Below are 24,951 nucleotides of genomic sequence, written 5' to 3'. Positions count from 1 at the left end.
ATATTCTGCCTGATTCTGCAGAGAGCAGAACTGAGGAACCTAGTCCCTTTAGGGACATCAGCTGTGACAAAGGATCTTGGAGCTGAAACATTAATTCTATTTCTCTCTCCACAGATGCTGCCTGACCTGCTGAGTGTTTCCAGCATTCACTGTTTTTAGTTCAGATTTCCATCATCCACAGTGTTATTGCTTTCCACCTGTAAGGACCTGTGCCCTTGAGGGATGCAGCTAATTCCAGAGATGAGGGGGAGGAAGCTGAGAGGCAGGATTAGTTGTCCTCTTCTCCCCTTGCAGTGACTTATCAGCTATCTTGACTTTCTTTGATACACAGGAGATTGCAGATGCTGGAATCTGCTGGAGGAACTCAGCGGGTCGAGCAGCATCTGTGGGGTTGGGGGGGGGGAGGGAGGAACTGTTGACATTTTGGGTTGAAACCCTGTGTCAGAACTGAGAGGGGAGATGGCCAGTGTAAAGAGGAGAGGGGGGAGTGGTTGGACGGGAGCCCAAGGTGATTGGTGGACTGCTGAGGGGCGAAAGACGACGGACAGGTTGCGCCAGGTAGGGGAGGGGGGAGGGTCCGAGTAGGGAGACGGTGGCAGGTGGATGAAAGGTGGAGGCAGTCAGAGGAAAACGACCAATGAGGGGCTGACGGGGTGAGGTGGTGGGAGGGGGAGGGTGAAGGTTGGAGACGGCTGCTGGAGGGAGATAAGCAGGAACACGAAGGGGACAAAAATGGGAGGGCGATTCGGTGGGGGGGAGAAGAGGGCAAAAAAAAAAACCACCAGAGGGGAGGGTTACCTAAAAGTGGAAAACTCGATGTTCGTGTTATTGGGTTGTAGACTACTCAGGCGGAATATGAGGTGGTGCTCCTGCATTGGGGCCCATCCTTTCTTTGAACGGTCTGACCATCTCCTCCAGCGAGGGTCTGGATTCTGGGTGTTAAAGTCGAGTGGATCTTGCAGGAGGACACTGCCCAGAGCTGCCGTTCCCACCGTCGGAGTGTGCTGCCCCCGATCAGCTTCGGATTGAGAACAATCCGCTCTACATTGGAACTGGTCCGAGTATCCATTCGGAATGATCCTGGATTGAGGAATGGTATCCAATTTATCCTGGAAAACACAGCAATGTTCCAATTATTAGCTGATGACGTAACCACGAATGGGATTAGTAAAAACGGGTGGTCGATGGTTAGTGAGGACTTGATGGGGTGAAGGGCCTGTGTAAATCTCCATGATGTAGATTTACATGGCTGTTACAGCACAGACACACCACAGGCCCCGACACATCCATGCCAGCATTTATGTAAGCTTCATTCCACTTCTCTCCATCTAACTCATTCAATTCCTCTGGTGATCGTCTAACACCGATGTCGCAGTTGGAAGCCACTTGGGACAGGGTGTATAGGAATGCATATTTTGAAATAAAAATACTGGTTAGTGATTGGGACCAAGAACTCTGTGAGAATGAGCAAGATAAGCCCTCGTCTATATTACTCTAAATGTGTTACTACTTTGTGAAATCTCCCTTATCTTCCACCGTAAGTTCCCGCATTCGTATTTCTTATGTAAACAGTCACACTGTAAATTTTGACTTCGCCAGTGAAGCAATGCTACTTGTGGAGAAAATGTTTAATGGCAGTGCATTATTTACACAGGCCGATCCCATTCCAGATGAGAAGGTAAAAATTCCAAAGAATAACATAAAAGGGCAGCCGGTGTGTGATGAAGCCTGAATTAGAGTGGGGTCTTGGTTACTCTTTCCCCAACAGCCCTGCTTCAGATCAAAACCTACTCGTGGCTGATGTCATGTGTTACAGATGGCTGGCCCTTGTTCAGTACTGGGCTTCAGAGACTTCTCATAGGCAGCAGGACCTGGTGGACTCTGCTGGACACTAACTAAAGGGTCTTAGCTCCCAGGAAAATTCCCACAGAGGATTGACTGCCATGTGAAGGTTAAGTATCGGGTCTGCAATTAATAAGCTTAAGGCAGGGTTCACTTTCTGATATAAGGTGATAATTGAATTAATCCCGATTATCGGGTGAAGGCTCTCTAGCAGGTTTACTTGAGCTAGTTGTTTGTTACTGAGGCAAATCCGATAAGAGGAGACAAAAGTGTGGATCCACTTCTGGGCTGGAGAGAGGAGATGTTGTGCCTGAAAACAGAAGAGAGAGCAGTGCAGCACGGGAACAGGCCCTTCAGCCCACGTCTGTGCTGACCATGATGCCAAATCCCATCTGCCTGCACGTGACCCATGTCCCTCCATTCCCTTTATGTTGGTGTGTCTGTCCAAATGCCTCTTAAACACCAAATATCATGTCTTCTTCCACCATCACCCCTAGCAACACATCCCAGCACCTATCACTCTCTGTAAAGGGAAAAAAAACTTGCCCACACATCTCCCTTAAACTTACCCCTCTCACCTTAAAGCTATGGCCTTTGGTATTTGACATCACTTGTGTTGCCGCGTTCACGGAGCAATGGACTTGGACCTCAAGGTCCCTCTGTACATCAATGCTCTTAAGGACTTTGCCATTTACTGTGTGTGTTCCCCTTACATTTGATCTCCCAAAGCGCAGCACCTCACTCTTGTCCAGATTAAACTCCATCTGCCATTTCTCTGCCCACATTTCCAACTAGTCTATATTCTGCTGAATCCTTTGACAACCTTTCTCATTGTCCACAACTCTGCCGATTTTTTTTTTTGTGTCGTCTGCAAACTTACTAATCAGCTTATATTTTCATCCAACTCATAGATATGTATATCAAAAACAACAGAGGTCCCAGCACTGTTCCCTGTGGAACACCACTGGTCGCAGAGCTCAGAAGATACAGGGAATACTCAACAGGTCAGGCAGGCACGGTAGTGTAGCGGTTAGTGTAACTCTATTACAGCGCCAGCGACCCGGGTTCAAATCTGGCCGCTGTCTTTAAGGAGTTTGTACGTTCTCCCCGTGACTGTGTGGGTTTCTTCTGGGTGCTCCAGTTTTCTCCCATGTTCCAAAGACGTATGGGTTAGGAAGTTGTGTGGGCATGCTATGTTGGCGCCGGAAGCGTGGCGACACTTGCGGGCTGCCCCCAGAACACTCTACGCAAAAGATGTATTTCACGGTGTGTTTCGATGTGCATGTGACTAATAAAGAAATCTTATCTTAAAGCATCTGTGAAGAGAGAAACAGATTTAATATTTTGGGTTGAAGACCCTTTGTCAGAACTGGGAAAGAGCGATTTAAAAAAAAGATATGTAATTTAAGTTGCAGAGAAGGTGGTGGTTGGGGGTGGTGGTAGATAGGACCATAGCGGCCGTGCTTTTGACCTCTTTCCCCAGTTCTGACGAAGGGTCTTTGAGCTGAAAAATTAGTTCTGCTTCTCTCTTCACAGACGCTGCCTGACCTGCTGAGTGTTTCCAGCATTTTCGGTTTTTATTTCAGCTCAATTTTCATTTGCAAGACACCGTTGCCACTGTGTCTCTGTCAACACAACAATCACTTTACTCCAAAACATCTTTAAATGGCATCAGACTCGCTGAGTTGCCCGCAGGTCATGAAAGGCGTTAAAAATACAAAATGTTTCATCCCTTTCTTTTCTCCTTCTCTCACTTTGTTCCTTTTGGTCTATTCTTTTTGCTCTTTTAATCTCTCATTATGGGAACTATTAGCGAGTGGCTGTTTCTTTTATGCTGTCTGTCAGGGCCTGGGTTAGAGGATCCTGTAAACTGCTAATCCGAGGAGTAATCTTCACATGAGTCAGCACCTGAAGCCCCTGACACAAGCTGACTGTACGGTGGGGTTCTTAACAGCCCCGCACTTGCGTGGGAAATTGGAGCCCAATCAAAAGTTAATGAAATTTTAAAAAAATCTGCAGACATCGACAATCTAAAATTAAAACAGAAAATGCGGGAAACACTCAGCAGCTCAGGCAGCACCTACGGAGAGAGAAGCAGAGTTAATATCCCAGGTTGTAAACCCCTCCTCAGAACTGAGGCAAAGAGATTTAAAAAAAAGAGATCAATGGAACTTGTCCCCAGGTCAATCCTGCCTTCACCCAAATAGTGATGTTCCCTTTGTCCGATCTGAACCTCCAGTCACTTTTTCTGCTTCTTAAATCTAACATAAAATCCCTCTTTCCCAGTTAAAATTACAGTTTGAAGCGATTTTTCCAGAACTGGCCACTTCTGATGAAAAGTCTTTGACCTGAAACATAGCATCTGTGGAGAGAGAAACAGTTGCCTGTCCTACTGAGTGTTTCTAGCTTTTTTTCCCACTTTTATTATAGCTCCTTTAAGATTGTGCTTCCCATGTAATTTTCCCTGAGCTACTAGGATACAAAGTCTTGGGATAACCCAGAGCTGACTGACTCCAGGGATGTTTGTGTCCTGGAATTGTCCAATAGTCAGGATGGCCCAAGATTTTATTTAGTGGTGAGGATTGTCTGCTCCCCATTGAATTAGGGCGTCACCCATTTTAGGTGATGAAGACCTATCTTTTCTCTCAGCCTCTGAAATTCTCTGCTCCAGGGACGGACAGCAGTTGGGGTTATTGAATATATCTGAGTGACGTAGGTGAATTTTTGGTTGAATAGAGGTGTCAAAGGTCATGGGGAACTGGCAGGAAAGTGGAGACAAGGTCAGGATCGTGGTGTTATTAAAGGGCAGAGATGTTTGAAGGACTGTACGGCTGACTTCTATGACCTCCAATGTAAATGGAAACTTGACTTTGGAGTGTACAGGGAACTGTAAGGGGGGGACAGTCCCTCTATGAGACAGAACAGGCTCAACCCACAACTGGGGTTTTACTGTTGCTAACCTCCAACTAACTGGCTGTAACCTTCAGCATTCTCCGGGGGTCCTGTTGCCGTAATGGACGACACACTCGTGGTTGAACATTCTGCAATGTGTAGAAAAGAAAGGATTGGGGAGATCCACCAAGATGTCAGAGGTACCAACTACAGTTCCCCTTGAGTGAAACATTCATTCGGATCCAAGCCATCATTACTACTATTTACTTCAACCCACTCTGTTCCTGCCCTTTTTAGAGCACAGAAAGAAGCCATGCAGCCCATCAAGTCTATACTGGTTCTTCAAGGGGATCTGGCAAACCTACAACCTCTGGTGCAGTCAAGCATGGTTGGAAGGACTCACTAACTGAACTTGCCCTTCAAGCCTCAGCGCTGACTGGGGACTTGCCCTCACCTCCCCATGGTAACAGGGTCAGGATCCCAGAAATCCCTGACTACCATCTCAGCAGGAGTAGGAGGAGGTGACTGAACATCGACCCTCCCTCATGGACGCCTAGTATCAAGCCCAGAGCAAAGCAGGAGACGCGAGACTGGAGATTGAAATCTGGATCCAAAAAAAAACAAGATGCTGGAGGAACTTGGCAGGTTCAGATGAAGGGTCTCAACCCGAAACGTCGACTCTCCACTTTCACTCCACAGATGCTGCCTTACCCGCTGAGTTCCTCCAGCATTTTGTATGTTGCTCTTTGAACAAGCTGTTGGTTCTCTGTTGGTGTGTGTGACTCGATGTCACACTGAAGTTTGGGACACCATTAAGTTCAAGGTGGCTGTAAGTTAATTTTAGTCTTTGAGTCATACAGCATGGAAACAGGCCCTTTGGCCCACCGAGTCCATTCTGACCAAGTACCCATTCACACTAATCCCATTATATTCTCCCCACATTCCCATCAATTTCCCCCAGATTCTACCACTCACCTACACACTAGGGGCAATTTACAGTGCCTGATTAACCCACCAACCCCCTCAACCCTTTGGGATGTAGGAGGAAACCAGAGCACCCAGGAGAAACGCATGCGGTCACAGGGAGAACGTGCAAACTCCACACAGACAGCACCGGAGGTCGGGATTGAACCCGGGTCTCTGGAGCTGTGAGGCAGATGCTCTGCTGGGCACATCATCTTGGTTGGAAGATGTATCCCAGGAATGACTAACTTTCCTAAATTGGTGAATTGATTTATTATTGTCACTTGTACCAAGGTATAGTGAAAAACTTGTCTTGCATACTGTTCATAGAGATCAATTCAGTACACAGTGCATTGAGGTAGTACAGGGTAAAACAATCACAATGCAGAGTAAAGTGTCACAGCTACAGAGGAAGTGCATTTCAGGTAGACAATAAATTGCAAGGTCATAACGAGGTAGATTGTAAGGTCAAGAGTCCATCTCATCGTGTAAGGGAACCGTTCAATATTCTTACAACAGCGGGATAGAAGCAGTCCTTGAGCCTGGTGGTACATGTTTTCAGGCTTTTGTATCTTCTGCCCAATGGGAGAGAGAGGAAGAGAGAATGCCCGGGGTGGGAGGCGTCTTTGATTATGTTGGCTGCTTTACCGAGGCAGCAAGAAGTGCAGAAGGAGGGGAGGCTGGTTTTTGTGATGAGCTGAGCTGTGTCCACAATTCTCTGCAGTTGCTTACGGTCCCGGGCAGAGCAGTTGCCACACCGAGCCGTGATGCATCTGGATAGGACGCTTTCTATGATTTAAAAATTGGTGAGGGTCAAAGGGGACAAGCCAAATTTCTTTTGCCTCCTTTGTCACTTTGGACATGAGTTGATGGGTTTGTGAAAATTTATTGAAGTGTGAGCACTTTGGGTAAGGGAAGGATTCTATCACCTAAGAGGGTAGATTAGTCAAACCACAGTGACAAGAGGGATCAATACACAAAACGCTGGAGGAACTCAGGTTGGGCAGCATCTATGGAGGGAAATGGACAGTCGATGTTTCGGGTTAGGACTCAGGATGGTGAGATTTAGAATTGCTGCTGCCAAGGGCTCAACCTGAAGGATCTCAACCTGAAACCTCGACTGTCCATTTCCCTCCACAGATGCTGCCCGACCCGCTGAGTTCCTCCAGTGTTTTGTGTGGCTCCAGATTCCAGCATCTTGTATCTCCTCCAGCTTCTCGTTTGTTGAGGTGGACTAATACGATGGGTTGAGTGGCCTCCACTGGTTCTAAAAGAAATTGGTGGACAGCTGGTGGGTGTTACTGCCTTGCAACTGTTGCTCCTGCTGTAACTGGCCATCAGCTACCAGCCTTTGAAAGAAGGATAGGGAGAGACATTGCTGTAATGTGTGAAAAAACTTCAGGACCTGTTAATGAGGTGTTAATAATTCTTTTACAGGCCTGACTGATGACTGGGTGGGGACCGTTGACTTTTATCATTCAGATGAGAAAGCACTTTTTTGTGTGCTTTGTGAGGTGCTTATGCTGTTTGCTGTGGATACATTAGCATCCATTAGAGAGACACAGGAGCAAACCAAGCATCACTAAATGTAGTGAGGCTGCAGCTGGTGAAGAGCGAGGCTAAATGAGCAGAGAATGAACTCTGCAATCGCGAGGTCACTGCAAGGTGACTTGCATTTTTATGGCGCCTTTCACAGCTTTGGGTACCAGACAGCCAGTGAAATGCTTGCACTTTTGAAGAATCATCACTGCAGGGGCAGCACAGTTGGCACAGCTGGTAGAGACGCTGCCTCGCGGCTCCAGCGACCCAGCTTCGACCCTGACCTCGGGTGCTGTCTGTGTACAGTTTGTACATTCTCCCTGTGACCCAGTGGGTTTCCTCCGGGTGCTTCAGTTACCTCTCACACTCCAAAGACATGCGGGTTGGTAGATTGAAAATCAAATTTAAAAAAAACACATTCTGGAAATCTGAAACAAAAAAACAAAGCGCTGGAAACACCCGTCAGGTCGGGCGGTGTCTGTGGAGAGAGGAACAGAGCTAAGGTTCTGGGTCGAAGAAAAGTTTGCCTCTGGTGCTGGTGGAGAACTTATTGGTATTGGTTTATTATTGTCACATGTACTGAGGTACAGTGAAAGACTCGTCTTGCATACCGTTCATACAGATCCATTCAATACAGTGAATCGAGGCAGTACAAGGTAAAACAATAACAGAATGCAGAATAAAGTGTAACAGCTACAGAGAAAGTGCAGTGCAGGCAGACAATAAAGTGCAAGGTCATAACAAGGTAGATTATGGAGTCAAGACTATCTTGTCATACTAGGAAACTGTTCAATAGTCTTTGATGGAACTAGCTCAGGTAGACATCTAGGTCAGCATGAAAGCACAAAAGGGAAAGTATCGAGGTAGTACAAGGTAAAACAATAACAGAATGTAGAATAAAGTGTTACAGTACCAGAGAAAGTCCAGTTCAGGTAGACAATAAGGTGCAAGGTACACAACGAGGTAGATTGAGAGATCAAGAGTTCATCTTTATCATACAAGAGGTCTGTTCAAGAGTCTTATAATAATGGGGTAGAAGCTGTCCTTGAGCCTGGAGAAATAGGGTTGGGGAAATAACTGGGGGAGTGGCAATGGTCTGACAACCTGCATAGACTCGATGGGCTGAATGGCCTGCTATGTCGCAAGAAATATAATCGGAGGCTCAACAGCCACATTTGTGGAGAAAGATTCCGTGCTATGAGGATCAAACTAAATAGAAGACGCCTCTCCCCTCCTCTACCTGTCACTACCTACCTGTCATCTTACATCCCTCCTCAGTCCACCAATCAACTCGGAACCCTTTATCACCTCCCCCTTTCTCTCTGTACTGGCCATCTCCCCTCTCCACTCTCAGTCCTGATGCAGGGTTTCGACCTGAAACATTGACCATTTCCTTCCTCCCACAGATGCTGCTCCACCCGCTGAGTTCTTCCAGCAGGTTGTTGGTTCCAACTAAAAAAAAAACCTGCATTTGGCCTTTCACGATGTTCTAAAGACCCACAGTCAGTGGAGCTCCTTTTTGCAAGTTAGTTTTTGGGCCAATTAACACTCGGCCAAGTCCTGTGTGATGATTCCAGATCAGCCTCCTGAACCCTCTCCTTCCCGGAGCAGTGAGAAACAAACATTTTGACTCCAGAGTTGGTATCTTTCATTAAATGGAGGCATGGAATTTTGTATTGCATCCATCTCTGTTTAATGTGCCATCGGACAGGAATTGGAATTGGTTTATTATTGTCACATGTACTGAGGTACAGTGAAAAACTTGTTTTGTGTACAGATCAATTCATTACACAGTACAAGGTAAAACAATATGGAAGTAACAGAGTAAAGTGTCACAGCTACAGAGAAAGTGCAGTGCAGGCAGACATTCAGGTGCAAGGTCATAACAAGGTAGATTGTGAGATCAAGAGTCCATCTTATCGTACAAGAGGTCCATTCAAAAGTGTTATGACAAGAGGATAGAAGCTGTCCTTGAGCCTGGTGGTACATGCTTTCAGGCTTTTGCATCTTCTGCCCGATGGGAGAGGGGGGAGAGAGAATGCCCGGGGTGCGTGGGGTCTTTGATTATGTTGGCTGCTTTATCAAGGCAGAGAGAAGTGTAGACAGAGTCCATGGAGTGGAGGCTGGTTTCCGTGATGTGCTGAGCTGCGTCCACAACTCTCTGAAGTTTCTTGCGGTTATGGGCAGAGCAGTTGCCGTACCAAGCTGTGATGCATCCGGCTAGGATATTTCGGGAAGCACCTCTGACAGTGTGGCACTCCCTCAGGGCTGCTCTGGGAGGCTGAGTTTCTGTGCCTGGCCTTCTGCAACACACAGCTGCTACAGGGAAGTGAGGCGGTTGCAGGCTGTACCTGGGCTTTGTCCCATCTTTCCATACAACATAGAAGGAGGCCATTCAGCCCATTGAGTCTCACAGATCAATCCCATCTCTCCATTAATTTTCCCCATAAACTCTGCTCCCCACATTCACATCAAACCGCTCCCGCCCAGGATTCTACCACTCGCCTACATATGTGGAGCATTATACATAGAGTCATGGAGTCCCAGAGTTATACAGAATGGAAACAGGCCCTTCAGCCCAACTCATCCATGCTTACCTAGATGTCTACCTGAGCTAGTCCCATTTACCTGTGTCTGCCCCAGATCCCTCTACACTTTACCTATCCAAATGTCTTTTAGATAAGATAAGATATTTTTATTAGTCACATGTACATCAAAACACACAGTGAAATGCATCTTTTGCATGGGGTGTTCAGGGGGCAGCCCGCAAATGTCACCACGCTTCCGGCGCCAACGTAGCATGTCCACAACTTCCTAACCCTTATGTCTTTGGAATGTGGGAGGAAACCGGAGCACCTGGAGGAAACCCACGCAGACACAGGGAGAATGTACAGACAGCGGTGGGTCGCTGGTGCTGTAATAGCGTTACGCTAACCGCAATGTTGTAACTGTACACGTTTCTACCACTTCCTCTGGCATCTTGTTCCATATACACACCACCCTCTGTGTGGAAGAAGTTGCCCCTGATGCTCCCTTTTTAAATCATTCCCCTCTTACCTTAAACCTATGCCCTGTTAGTTTAGACTCCCCTACTCTGGGGAAAAAGACTGTGACCATCCACCCTATATATGGCCCTCATGATTTTATAAACATCTGTAAGGTCACCCCTCAGCCTCCTGCGCTCCAGGAAAAGAAGCCCCAGCCTATTCGGCCTCTCCTTGTATCTCAAGCCCTCCAGTTCCCGTAACATCCTCGTGAATCTTTCCTGCAGCCTTTCCAGCTTAATGACGTCCTTCCTATAGCTGGGCGACCAGAGCTGCACACAGTGCTCCAAGTGTGGGCTCACCACTGTCTTGAACAGTTGTTCAGAAATGTTCACGGGGAGAATATGCAAACTCCACACTGAGCACTTCGGGTCAGGATTGAGCCAATGTCGCTGGAGCTGTGTAGCAGCAGCACTACCTGCTGCACCACTGCGCCGCCCTCAGTTCCTACTTGAAGAGCAGTCAGTGTGGCAACACAGTGACAAAATACTGCAGATTCCAGACGTCCGAAATTAACACTCAGCAAGTCGGGCAGCATCTGTGGGGAGAGGGAAATGGGTAATGTTTCAGGTCGATGACCTTCCCAAACATGAGCTCCTTGGGCAGACCTGATTGAGCCCACAGGGAGCAGGACTGTGTTTGACTGGATTCACCCTGCCAACCCAAGCAGTTATGGACCTGCTTCTTTGCGCTTGGACCCCCCCCCCCCCTTTCCTTGATAGTGAGGGGATCGGTGGCAGAGATTTCAGGAGAGGGGATTGGGGATGGAAGGGGGGGATTTTGAGAGAGGGACAGGGAGAGAGTTGTACTGAGGGCACCTGTAATTCCACCCAGGAAGCCTCCCCTTGCCCAGCTCCCTTCTGACATTATACCAATAACAAGGAGGAATCTCCAGCAACAAACAATCTGCTGGAGGATTTCAGCGGGTCAACCAGCATCTGTGTGGTGGGGGGGAAGGAATTATTGACGTTTCAGGTCGAAACTCTGCATCAGGACTGCAGATTCCAGCATCTGCAGTCTCTTGACTATCCAAGGAGAACTTCTAGCCTTGTTCCCATGTTGGCACTATGACTGTGCCCACACTGGTGCCTGCTCCAGAAAAGCCTCGCTTTAAATTCTTGCCCTCATTTACCAAGTCCCTCCATTGCTCACTTTTCCCTCGCTGTTCCGGCCATCTCCATCCCCACAGCCCTCCCTGAAAATCAGTTATCCTCCAGCTATCTGGGCCCTGAGCTCTGGAATTCCCTCTCTAAACCTCTCCATCTCTCTCCCCTCCTATTTGAAACACTGTGAGACCCTCTTTGACCAAGTTCCAGATCTTTTGAACAGAGGAGGTTGAAGGAGACTTAAATGAGGTTTATGAAACAATGAGGGGCATAAGCAGAGTAAGTAGGAAGGACATATTTCCCTTCGAGCGTCACAAATGGGAGGAACAGACATTTAAGTAATTGGTAGAAGGATTAGAGGGGGGAGACAGTGGTACAGCAGGTAGAGCCGCTGTCTCACAGCTCCAGAGACCCAGGTTCAATGCTGACCTCGGGTGCTGTCTGTGGAGAGTGGATAGGAATGGTTTAGAGGACTATGGGCCCAATGCAGGCAAATGGGACCAGCTTAATGGGCATCTTGGTCAGCATGGATGAGCTGGGCTGAAGGGTCTGCTTCCGTGCTGTATGACTGCGTGGGTTTCCCCCGGGCGCTCCAGTTTCCTGCCACATCCCAAAGACGTGCAGGTCGGTAGGTTAATTGGCTGCTATAAATTGCCCCTGGTGTGTGGGTGAGGGGTAGGATCTGGGGGGAGTTGATGGGAATGTGGGGAGAATAAAATGGGATTGGTGTTGATGGTCAGCACAGAATCGGTGGGCTGAAGGGCCTGTTTCCATGCTGGATGACTCGTGGACGGGAGAGCTCTCACGATGAGCTCTGAAGAGTGGGTGAGCAATCGTTCCCTGGAGTCCTGTGGGCAACGTTTCCTGATGAGCTTCAGTGTTAATGGTCCTGTGGGCTGGAAGCTTTGCTGCATTAGATACACTAAGTAATAGGAAGTTGTTTTGCTGATGCTTTGAACTCCCTGCAATATCTCAGTGGGAAATGCAATCTCTGCCACAGCTTGGCTCACAGGCCTGATTGGAGTGGATTTAATTCCTTCCCCATAATTGATACAAAGGCTTTAATTACAGGCTTTGAGACAGCAGGCAGGTTGAGGACCTGTGTTTAACAGGCTCTTGTGTTGTAAAGAAAATAGTGGAGGAATGTTGCAGTCCTTCCAACATCGCGCCTCACCTGCTGGGAACACGAATGTTGCGCCAACCCAGGAACCGAGCCTGAATAGGTTACCTGGCCATGGGAGTTCTTCTAGATTGTCTTCTGGAATGAAGGGGTTGGCTTATAAGGAGGTTGAGTTTTCACTGGAGCTTGGGGAAGCAAAAGATGATCTTGTTGTGTACCATGCAGAGGAGGTGGCAAGGTGGATGCTGAGAGGATGTTTCCCGTCGTGGGAGATCCTGGGACAAGGGGGAGAATCTCAGTAGAAGGGGTTGCCCTTATAACAAATTTCTCCGCAAGTTCTCCACCTCCAAGGGCTGTGGATGCTGAGGCATTGAACCTGTTGGGGCGTGAGAGAGGTTTTTGGACTGTGTCGGAAGGAAGGTTAGGGGTCTGGGCAGGGGAAGTGGAGCTGAAACCAGTGATGGATCAGTTTCGATCTTATTGAATGGTGGGTTAGACGTAGGACCTTCTCACTTCTTGTAAAAAATTGTGTATAATTTGTGTTTTTTCTTCTGAATGTTGCATATCTGATGCTGTGTGTCTGTGATGCTACTGCAGGTAAGTTTTTCATTGCATTTGTGCTTGCATGGACTTGTGCCTATGACAATAAACCCGACTTTGACTTCCTACCTATCGGGAGAGTAGACTCCACCCTTTCCCTGTGCTCACTTCTGGACGTGAAGACGGAAAATGTGGGAAACACTCAGCAGGTCAGGCAGCAACGGCACGGGGAACACTGCCACTTGGAAGGTGCCTTCCAAGCCACACACCGACCTGACTTGGAAATGCATCACCGTTTCCTTCACCATCGCTGGGTCAAAATCCTGGAACTTTCTTCATTATAGCTTTGTGGGTATACCCACACTTTCAGGACTGCAGAGGTTCAATATCCTGGGGGTTACTAGTGACCAGGAGCTAAACGGGAGTAGCTGTATACACAATGTGGCTACAAGAGCAGGCCAGAGGCTGGCAATCCTCTGGTGAGAGAGTCACCTAACTCCCTAAAGCCTGTCCACTATCCACAGGGCTCGAATCAGGAGTGTGAGGGAACATTCTCCACTTGCCTGGATGAGTGCATCTTCAACAACACTCGCTTAACACCATGCAGGGCACAGCAGCCTGCTTGATAGGCACCCCATCCACACCCATTCACTCACTCCACCACACAGTAGCAGCAGTTTGTACCATCTACAGGATGCACTGCAGCAAGACTCCTTAGACCCATGACTTCTATCAGCCAGAAGGACAAAGGCAGCAAACGCATGGGGAACACCACCCCCTGGACGTTGCCCCCCCAAGCCACACACCATCCTGACTTGGAAATATATTGCTGTTCCTTCACCGTCACTGGGACAACAGCCTGGCTCCCTCTCCCTAACAGTACTGTGGGTATACCTACACTTCCAGGGAAGTGAGTGGGACTGGCATTGCTTCACTGGGAGCCAGTATGGATCCAATGGGCTGAATGGCCTCCTTTGTGTTGTAATAAGTAAAGTTATTGGTTGCAAACAATGATTGTTACTTAAAGACTCTTACCCCTTTAAGTGTTGTGTCATGTGACAGGCTGCTCTCTGAAAGTTCCAGAGCCTCTGTGTGAAGAGCTCTTGAATAAACAGACACACACTTTGTTCGAGCCCTTGTGTCTCATGCGTCTGCAAATGAGGCGTTGGGTTCTGTCAGAGGCTCAAAATCCACTGAGCACATTTACTTCAGATGCTAGGCTGAGACTTATCTCTCGGTCAGCGTCACCAAAACTTACCTTGCTCCTACTACACCGCTGTTTCTGGGATCTTGCTGCGGGCAAATTTGCTGATGGGTGCCATGCTTTGTACATGTTTGATTGGCACCAAAGCAGTTGGGCTTCACCTGACAAAGTGCAACAAGCTTTACAAAAATGCAAGCCTTTGTCTCTCTCCTCTGAGTCCCACACCCTGATCTCCACCTCATGGAGCATCATGTCTATTTGGATAGGCCACGTTGTGCACAGTTCTGGTCGCCGCGTTACAGGAAGGATGTGGCGGCTTTGGAGAGGGTGCAGAAGAGGTTCATCAGGATGCTGTATTCGAAGAAGTTAGATGGTTTTCTCTGAAACGTTGGAGGATGAGGGGTGACCTGATATTATGAGAGGTATAGTCAGATAGAGTAGATAGTCAGTCTTTTCCCTAAATGTCATATACTAGAGGGAGTAGCTTTAAGGTGAGAAACTGAAAGTTTAAACAAGATTTACAATGCAAGATATTTTACAGAGTGGAAGGTGCCTGGAACATGCTGCCGGGGGAAGTGGTGGAAGCAGGTGTGATGGGAGCATTTAAGAGGCATTTAGACAGGCACGTGAATAGGCAGGGAATGGAGGGATATAGAACACGTGCAGACAGATTGGCATCATGGTCAGTATGGACACTATGGGCCGAAGGGCCTGTTCCTGTGTTGTACCGTTCTACATTCTCGGTTTCTGAGGTCAGATGTCAGGGAGTTTCCATCTTTTGGACATCAAGCAAGGAAGTTAACAAACAGCTGACGTGGATCCCATGGGCCATAGAGCCCATCCTGTGCTCTCTCTCAGGCCCCATTCCTTATGGTCCAGAACTTACAACAACTTGGAGGGAGGCCATTCAGCCCATGGTGTCTATACCTGCTCCTCTCATGGCAGCAGCCTCATTAGTCCCATCCCTCCCTCCTTCCTCAATTCTCCTGCAACTTATTTTCCCTCGCATGCTGATCAAGTCCTCTTTTTTGACGTTAACTGACACCAAGGGGTAATTTACAGCGACCGATTGACCTACCAGCAGGTCTTTGGGATGTGGGAGGAAACCGGAGCACCCAACCGGTCACAGGGAGAGCGTGCAAACTTCACACAGACGGCACCCAAGGTCGGGATCAAACCTGGGTCACTGTGGAGCTGTGAAGCAGCAGTACTACCTGTTGCACCACCGTGCTACTTAAAACCCAAACTGATCCCTAGACCAAAGACAGGGTCCTACGATGTACTGGCCCGCTTTGCTCCATAGGTTGGGCAGAACTCACCGTCAGTGTCTTTGAACTTCATCTCAAACCCACACAGTGCAAACATACAATAAACTGAGGGAATATGTATGTATTTTTGGAAGGCTTAATGTGTGAAAAGAAGCCATGAGTGGGACTTGCTGTTCTGTTTTAAGAACTCTTTAACGGCAAGCTGATTTGTAGTTTGCCCAATAATGCAATCATTGTCTGTAAACCAACAATTGTAAACAGTCAAATGGTCTTCCTGCTGCTGGAGAGAGAGGCTTTCATTTCCAGAGCCCCTTTCACAACCGCGGGCTCCCCTTTGCAGCCAATTAAGTTTTCTTCCAAGTGCGATCGCTGTTAAGAGGGTGGCAGCCAACTTGTGCACAGCAAGATCCCAAAACGGTTGTTTGAGGTGCCTCCTCCCCTTCTCAGTGAAAGGGAGGGGAGAGTGCCCAAAGACAATGTGGGGGAGGCTTGTTCAGGTTGTGGACAATCACCAGTTGAACGGGAGGAAGATCTAAGAAGTACAAGATGGACAAATGCAAGGTTAATTCATCTCTGGAATAGGCCATTTGTCCCATCATCCCTGGGTTGGCAGTGTGATACCCCTCTAATTAATTGCTAAAGCAATGCAGATGAGCTTCAAAGATTTACCTGTGACACGGAGGAACCTGATTTGCACTAATTGTAAAGTCTGACCACTTTTTTTCCTAAACTTACATAGAACAGTACAGCACAGGAACAGGCCCTTCGGCCCACAGTGTTGTGCCAAACAAATTAAACGCCTAACTAAACCAAACTAAACGCCTAACTAAACCACTCCCTTCTGCCTATATAAGATCCATATCCCTCCATTCTCTGTACATCCATGTGCCTATCTAAGAGCCTCTTAAGCGTCTTTATCATATCTGCCTCCACCACCACCCCGGCAGAGCATTCCATGCACCCACCACTCTCTGTGTAAAATCAAAACTTGTCCCCTCTCACCTTAAATGCATGCCCTCTAGTATTAAAATATTTGACCCTGGGGACAAAAATACTGACTGTCTACTCTAGTTATGCCTCTCATAATCTTATAAACTTCTATCAGGTCTCCCCTCAGCCTCCACCGCTCCAGAGAAAACAACCCAAGTTTGTCCAACCTCTCCTTATGGCACATGCCCTCTAATCCAGGCAGCATCTTGGTAAACCTCTTCTGCACCCTCTCCAAAGCCTCCACACCCTTCCTATAATGGGGCGACCAGAATTGAATTAAATATCCCAGATGCAGCCTAACCAGAATTTTATAAAGCTGCAACCTAACTTCCTGACTCTTGAACTCAATGGTTCGACTAATAAAGGCAGGCATGTCATACTTCCCTGTAATTATTCTTATGATTCCTTCCAGTCCCACGTCCCCAGTTAGTTCACCATGGTGGTGAACCAATACGCCCAAACCTTGTGGAAGTTGCCCCTTCTAGAAGAACAAGAGGGAACCTGTTGGGTTTTAAACCAATCCTGTTGCAGTTTTCTCTCTCGTTGGTGCTGGACTAGTTTTGTTGTTAAGGCTCGTACCCAAATTGCAGTCTTGCCGAAATGGTAGATTATATGATCTCCAGCCTCGTCTGCAATGGATGGATTGTCCGACCTCCCCCCTCCCCCCCCCCCCCCACCCCCCCCGCTCTTGGAGATCTCTGTCCTCCCCAAGTCTGTTCAGGGGGACTCTGAGCACCACCCCCCCCCCCCCACCCCCCCACTCCTGAGGTCTTTTCCTCCCTTCAGCCTGCTTCTGAGGCTGACCTCTGCCCACCCAGTCCCAGATCCAGACTCTCCTGTTTCTGCAGCAGACCCCACAAACTCAACTAATCACGTCCTCTGGTGGTAGCAAGGACTGCAGGGCATTGTGGAACGTGTATTGAGATAAAGATCCCAGGTTACTGAGGTAAAACACTCCAGAAACCTGATTTAAATGATTTAAAAACAAAAAGAATGAAAAGGTATTTATGCATTTAAGCTGTTATCCCCAGAAACGTACATGACTTTTGGAAAATTACTGTAATTATTAATGTGAATAGTGGCACAGCAGGTAGTGCTGATGCCTCATGATGCCAGTGACCCAGGTTCAATCCTAACCTCAGGCACTGTGTGTGTGGAGTTTGCACGCTCTCCCTGTGGTTGCGTGGCTCCCGGGTGCTCTGGTTTCCTCCCACATCCCAAAGATGTGTGGATTGGTGGGTTTAGTGGACACTGTAATTTGCCCCCTGTGTGAAGATGGTGGTCGAATCTGGGAGCAGTTCATGGGGATGTGGAGATAATAAAATGGGTTGAATGTAAGATGAGTGTAAATGGGTGCTTGATAGTTGGCATGGATTTCATTGGCTGAAAGGCAAGTTTCTGTACTTCAAGACTATATGGCAGCAAAATAGCTGCAATTTGTTAATGTTAGGTGCCATTCGTTAAATGGAGACACAAGAGACTCCAGATGCTGGAATCTGGAGCAACGAACAATTGCCTAGAGGAACTCTGTGCATTGGGCAGCGTCTGTGGAGGGAAATGGACTGTCGAAGTTTTGGGTTGAGGCCCCTCATCTGGACCCGAAATGTTGACTGTCCATTTCCCGCCACAGGTGCTGCTTGACCCACTGAGTTCCTCCTGCATCTTGTTTGTTTGAATTCGATTAAACAACTTGCATTGTTGGGATTTGAGCTTGTGGTTTGCTGTCAGAAGTCTGTCTTGGCCTACCTGTGTTGTTCTGATTACACAGGCCTACAAAGCCTACTGTGGTCTGTCTAGGTAAACAGTCTCTTCCCATACCTCAGGAGGATGTGGAGATATTGAGATAAGCTCCTGTCTGAGGAGGAAGGGGAAATATTCCTGATTATATAGTATGTGGTGTAGTGGTTACCAGAGACCTAGATGAACAACCATGAGACATGAATTTGGCTCTCACTATTGATAAATTTGAGTAATAATCTGGAACGTGAAAAAATATTCTTCGTAGCGATGACCATGAAACAATTGAATTGTTTTAAACAAAAAACACCTGTATCAGAGCATCCGACCTATATGTGGCTGAAATGGACAGCAAGTCGTTCCCATCTCGGGGCTCACCATCCCATCTCGGGGACAGTCAGGGATGGGAAGTAAATGCTGGCCTTGCCACACATCTTGGAAAGAGGAGGCTAGAAAATTACAGGAATTGGGTCCAGTTCCAGCCTTCACAGAAGGAAGGATGTCAAAAAGTTGAAAGAAGGAACTTTACTGGAATTGTTCCAGGGAGGAGCGACTTGGAGCAGAGCTAGACTTGAAAGGGATTCAATATTAGGTTACATAAAGTAAATTAGGAGAAATTATCTTCATGGTTAGAAGTGGATTTAAGGTGATTTGGCAAACAAATGTAGGGGCAATGAAGTGTATTTTTGTTAATATGTCATAACATTTTCCCCAAAAGGACATTGGAAGCAAGTTTAACAAAAATTCCATAAGGGAATTGGGTGAATAAAATAAAGAAGCAATAACTCAGCTTCTCAGTTTTCAAAGTCCTGCTGTTGATGCTTCTGAGAAGCATTATAAAACAAAATTGGACCCAGGGTGTAATTGGGGAAAATGAATAAACACATATGTCAAATGGGTTGAAGTTATTCGGTCCTCCAGGTTGATACTAGATCCCAGGGAAGCAATCCCGTCAGTCTCATTCCTCTACACCCCTTTAACTTGGTCTCTCTCCCACATGGCTATCAACTGCACTTCAATTCTTTTTGTTATTCACCAACACTAAAGAGAGGTGGTTTAGAGATTCCTTGGAGGAATTTGAAATTGAAGATTTAGAATTTTAAAATCAGGGTCCCGCTGAGCATCAGCAAGCACAAAGTTGGTGGTTAGGAACCCAGCAAGAGTTTCAAACTAATCATCGAAAGAGAGTGAGATTAATTGGATACACAAGAGTCTGCAGTTGCTGGAATCTGGAGCCACAAACAAACTGCTGGACGAACTCAGCGGGTCAGGCGGCATCCGTGGAGGGAAGTGGACAGTCAACGTATCGGATTGAGACTCCTTCATTTGGACTGAAAGATAGAGGGGAGATAGCCAGTATGAAGAGGTGGGGGGAAGGGGTGAACCGAGAGCTGGCAGGTGATAGGTGGATCCAGGTGAGGAGGGGTGATAGGCAGATGGTGGAGGGTGGAAATAGTGACTGGGAGGTGAGAGGTGGGGGTGACAAGGGGCTGCAGATAATGCAATCTGATAAGAAAGGAAGGTGGGGAGGGCAGATGGGAACCAATATCCAAATAGCCAATATTAATTGGATAGTTCTTTCAAAGAGCTGTTGCAGGATGATGGGCTGAGTGGCCTGCTGTTATTCATTCTGACTTTGTGGTTGCAACTACATGTCCCCGTCAATGATTAGTTTGCTTTTGTATTTTTCCTGAGCTGGGTGGTGGGAGAGAGACGAGTTTGCTGTGCATCAGGTGCACATTTTGAAATTGTTTTCTTCTCACCAGGATGGCACTTGATTGGCAATGCCCATTGTATTCAAATGCTTGTTCACTGGCTTCTTGCATGAAGGGTGCCAACGTTCTGTTGACATCCATGGTGCCGCACTTCGGCAACAAGGCCTCTAGCCAATCCATTTGGTGCGCTTCATAGTTTATCATCAAAGGGCATTGCTTAAAGAACTGGTTTAAGATTAAAACATAACAGGCTCCTTACACAGGTCATCTGCAAGAAACTGCAGAGAGTTGCGGCCACAGCTGAGCACATCACAGAAACCAGCCTCCCCTCCATGGACTCTGTCTATGCATCTCACTGCCTTGGTAAAGCAGCCCAGCATAATCAAAGACCCTACCCACCCCAGGCATTCTCTCTTTTCCCTTCTCCCATCAGGTAGAAGATACAAAAGCCTGAAAGCACGTACCACCAGGCTCAAGGACAGCTTCTACCCCGCTCTTATAAGACTAGTGAATGGTCCACTAGTATGATAAGATGGACTTTTGATCTCACAATCTACTTCGTTATGACCTTGCACCTTATTGTCTGCCTGCACTGCACTTTCTCTGTAGCTGTTACGCTTTATTCTGCATTCTGTATTGTTTTACTTTGTACTACCTCGATGCACTGTGTAATAAGTTGATCTGTATGAATGGTATGCAAGACAAGTTTTTCACTGTACCTCGGTATATGTGACAATAATAAACCAATTCCAATTCAAAGTGTACTGTGATGAGGCACTTGTGCTGTGATGCAGGGAAAGTGGCTGTTGATTTGTGTACAGCAGGATCCCACAAGAAGTAATTGCGGCGCATGGTGAGGTTGAATCTTCCATTTTAAAGACCCGTCACCACAATGAAGTTCTCTGTTCTCTTGCAGAAGAAGGCGAATTCTTCTTGAAAGTTCTGATTCCCAGTTACGCTGCTGGTTCGATAATCGGGAAAGGAGGTCAAACCATCGTCCAGCTGCAGAAGGAGACGGGTGCCACCATCAAGCTCTCCAAATCCAAAGACTTCTACCCAGGTGACCATCTGTGCACGAGTGCGTCTGCGCGTGAGTCCTGGGGCACTGGTCCAGGTGTCAAATGGTTTGTCAGTCCGAGGGCTGGTTGTGCAGAGTTTGCTGCTGTGGTTCTGTTGTCTTGAGGTGGTATGGGGTGGGGAAGATGTGGTCAATGACTACCAGGTGCGTGGTTTGAGATGGTCTCCCTTTCACTGGGAGTTTCAGGCTGAGGGATGATGAGGAAAGGTTGTTTTGTGTGTTAAAACAACGAGACTCATGCATTGTGAATAATCCACCTATCTCCCACTACCCACCCTCACTCATTAGCATGCCACCTCACTGACCTCCCCTCTCTTGTTGTCCCACCCACTGGTCCTTTCCCAGTGTCTCCCTGTCTCATCTCCCCACACTCTTCGCATGTCCCTCTGTCCCATCTAGCCATGTCCCCCTGTCCGTCCACCTTCTCACCCTTTTCCTTAGTTGAGTCGAGTTTATTGTCATATGCACAAGTACGGTGAGGTACAGGTGCAATGAAAAACTTGCAGTTTACCCCATTACCCCAGCCAGGGGTAAATATGAAATTAATGGAGGTTCTGTTGAGACTGCCTGCTCCTTCCTGTAGACCTGCTGTCTCAGGAAACATTGCAAATTTACCCCCTAGAGCATTCCTTACTGTGTCTCCCAATCTCCACCAAAACACATCAGCATGTCTTTAACCCAGTCACCCTGCTTAAACCACAGATCAAATTGACCCTTGATCCCTGACTACCTGTCTGCTCCTAATCCCCACATTCCGAGATTGATACCCTTCCCCACACTGACCTTGTCGATCCCCGAAAATCTATAAAGTCAATTAAACCTTCCCAAAGTCTTCATTTCCAAATCCCAAAGAAATCGAATTCAACTCCCTTCAGTTTAGCCAGGATGTTTTTCTTATTGTGTCTCTCACCCATCACCAAGTCCCCCTCCCGCCACCCAGAATCCACTCTGTCCTTCCAAGTGCGGCCAATCCCTTTCTAGAGATCCAGACATCTGATCCTGTGCGATGAAAGGAATCAGTTAGTCTTGCTACCCTGGGAGTGCTTGATGGGGCGTGTTCTCATCAAGTCATGGTGAACTTGCCGCGCGAGGTGTTGGGATTTAGGTTTTGTTAAAATTTCGACCCTTTGGACTTGGCCCTTGGGATGAATCCCAGGACGGATATGATGGGGAAGAGGCAATGGTGAAATTCTGGTGGGGGGTTGATGGTTTGTCTTGTGCTCCGTGGCGATTTGAGCTGAGCTAAAATTTCTGATGTTGTACGGCAGAATTCTGCTGACCTGTGATTTGTTACGATGTAGTTGGTAAACGTGTGGGAGCTTCTTCATGAAGAGGGTGGTGAATCTCTGGAATTCTCTATGTCGGAGGATTGTGGAGGCTGGATTACGGGGGGCATTTAAAGAGGAAATAGATGCCTTCTGGAAAGAACAGGGAGTTGAGAGCCATGGGGATCTGGAACAGGAGATCAACTATGATTGTATTGAATGGTGAGGCAGTCTTGAGGGGCCGAGTGGACTATTCCTGCCTGTACTTTTTTCTTATGTTCTACATACAGCCATCTGACAGAAGCATAGAAAGCTGTCACTGATTTGACACCAGCTAGGTATTTGGAGGCGTAAGTTATGGCAACACATGTGCACCACGCCAAATTACTCCAGGATGCTTTCATAATCTCACTTCCAAGTCAATGGATGGTGAGGAGCTGAGGGTGGTGTCCTGTTGATGCAGCAGAGTTGGATGGGGGAAGGGGGATTCCGCTGCGGTTGAGGCAGTGTAGGGGGAGCTTCCCCCACTATCTAACCTGCCCCGGGGGCGTTTGATGGGACACTGTCAATGAAGACGAAAGTGCTCTCCACGTTGATCTTTCAGATGCATCAAACATGGAGTTTTCCAGCTGGAAGAGCTTCCAGAAATGTCTTTTCCTGGAGAATAAAGCTCCCTCTGCAGTTTCTCATCACCATTTCCAGGATGAGATGCAGAGTACAGTTCCCTCTACACTGTCCCATCACACGCTCCCATGACTGAGACAGCACGGGTTAGATACAGAGTAAAGTTCCCTCTACACTCTTCCATCACACACTCCCAGGACTGAGACAGCACGGGTTAGATACAGAGTAAGGCTCCCTTTATACCGTCCCATCAAACATTCCCAGGATGCTGTCAATCCATCTGAGCTTAATTGCAGACATCTTGTGATAGACATTCAACTTGAAATGACAGTTGCTAGGGTCAGACCATTGTTGTTTATTTGTAATTAAACTGAATGATGCTTAGCAGAGTATTTGGTACATTTTCTGAACATGTTGTAATGGGTTCCAGCAAAGAGCAAGACTATTCTACTGGCTCCTTAACAACCTCCGCCCACCTCCTGTCTAACAATGCATCCCATCCCTTTCTTCCTGGTGTGTTTATCCACCTTCTAGTTGTATGTTTCTAGATCATCTTCACCATTCCTGATGTGGCAACTTCCATGTTCTTGCCCGTTCTTGAATGGGGAAGTTTCTCCTGAATTCCCTACTGGATTTATTAGGGATTGTCTTGTAATGATGGCCTCAGCCTAGAAGCAGAAATATCTTCTCTTCCTCACCCCATCAAGACCTTTCATTAAAGACTATCAAGCAGTCGGGCTCATCATTAAAAAGCCCTTTAGGTGAGACTTTATCCACCAACTCTTGAGTTTGTTTCTGATTTCCTCACTCACCTTTGTAGAGCACAATGTGTGTGCAGGAACAGTGGATGTGTCAATGCAAAGTTGTGTCTGTTTCCTTTCTCTTTTATTGCCTGTAATACCAGAACCTTGGAGCAGGAGGGGTTCCTTTATTCCTCCCCACCATTTGATGAGTTCAAGGTGGATTTATGACCTAACTTCATACACTTGCCCATTTCCCATATCCCTTAATACCTCCGGATTATGAAAATCTATCAGTCTCAGATTTAAAATTAACAACTAATGGTCACTATCAGTTGCCCAGTAGAGGAATAACTGAACTTTCTCCTGAATCTTTGGCTCCTATTCCCCCCCCCCCCCCCCCCAGTCTCAAGCTCCCCAAGCAGCAGAAATAGCTTCTTTTTATCCACCTTAAGAGTCACCCTTAATATCTAGAAAATTTTTTAATAAGCAGCTTTCTAAATTCCAGGGAATAGAGTCCCAATTTATATGATAAATTATACACAGACCCGAATCTCTCAGCACAGCACTGGGAGTGTTGGCCTACATTTTGTGTTTTGAGTGTCTGGGACAGGAGTTGAACCCACGATGAGTAATGAGATCATACAGATATATAGCATGGAAACAGGCCCTTCAGCCCAGCAAGCACCCATTTGCACTGATCCTGTAATATTGCCTTTTTTATTCTCACCACCTTCGCAGAAACTTGCCCTCAGATTCTACACACTTGGAGCAATTTACAGTGGCCAGTTAACCCACCAACTTGCATGTCTTTGGGATGTGGGAGGAAACTGGAGCACCTGGGGGAAACCCCCACGAAGAGCACGCAAACTCCACGCAGACAGCATCGGAGGTCAGGATCGAACCTGGATCACTGGAGCTGTGAGGGCAGCTCTACTAGTTGGGCCATAGAGTACCAGCAGAGCACTAGGCAAATTAAAGCCATTCTGTCCCTCGTGGCTGCTTAGCCATTCAATAAGGCCGTGGCCAATCATTTACCTCAGCATCATTTGCCTGTCAGTCTGGACCAATAGGTTCAGGACAGCACAGTGGTAGAGCTGTGCTCTACCTGCTCTACACAGCAACTGGTAGGGCTGCTGCCTCACTGTGCCAGAGACCTGGGTTCGATCCTGACCTCCGGCACTGTCTGTGTGGAGTTTGTACGTTCTCCCTGTGACGGCGTGGGTTTCCCCCGGCTGCTTCGGTTTTCTCCCACATCCCAAAGACGTGCGGGTCAGTGGGTTA

General features: G+C 47.4%; 1 protein-coding gene across 2 annotated transcripts in view; it reads left to right on the top strand.

Annotated features, from left to right (window-relative positions):
• The window catches only part of LOC127586353 (RNA-binding protein Nova-1-like), a 186,547-nt gene that overhangs the window by 22,277 nt on the left and 139,319 nt on the right, over positions 1-24,951 (top strand). For both annotated transcript variants that reach the window (XM_052044244.1, XM_052044245.1), the window contains exon 2: positions 20,877-21,020. In XM_052044244.1, coding sequence (XP_051900204.1) covers positions 20,877-21,020 — 144 coding nt within the window. The remainder of the gene's footprint in view (positions 1-20,876; positions 21,021-24,951) is intronic.

Source organism: Pristis pectinata, chromosome 35 (assembly GCF_009764475.1).
Source record: "Pristis pectinata isolate sPriPec2 chromosome 35, sPriPec2.1.pri, whole genome shotgun sequence".
Taxonomy (NCBI): domain Eukaryota; kingdom Metazoa; phylum Chordata; class Chondrichthyes; order Rhinopristiformes; family Pristidae; genus Pristis; species Pristis pectinata.
This window is presented reverse-complemented; position numbering and strand designations above follow the sequence as displayed.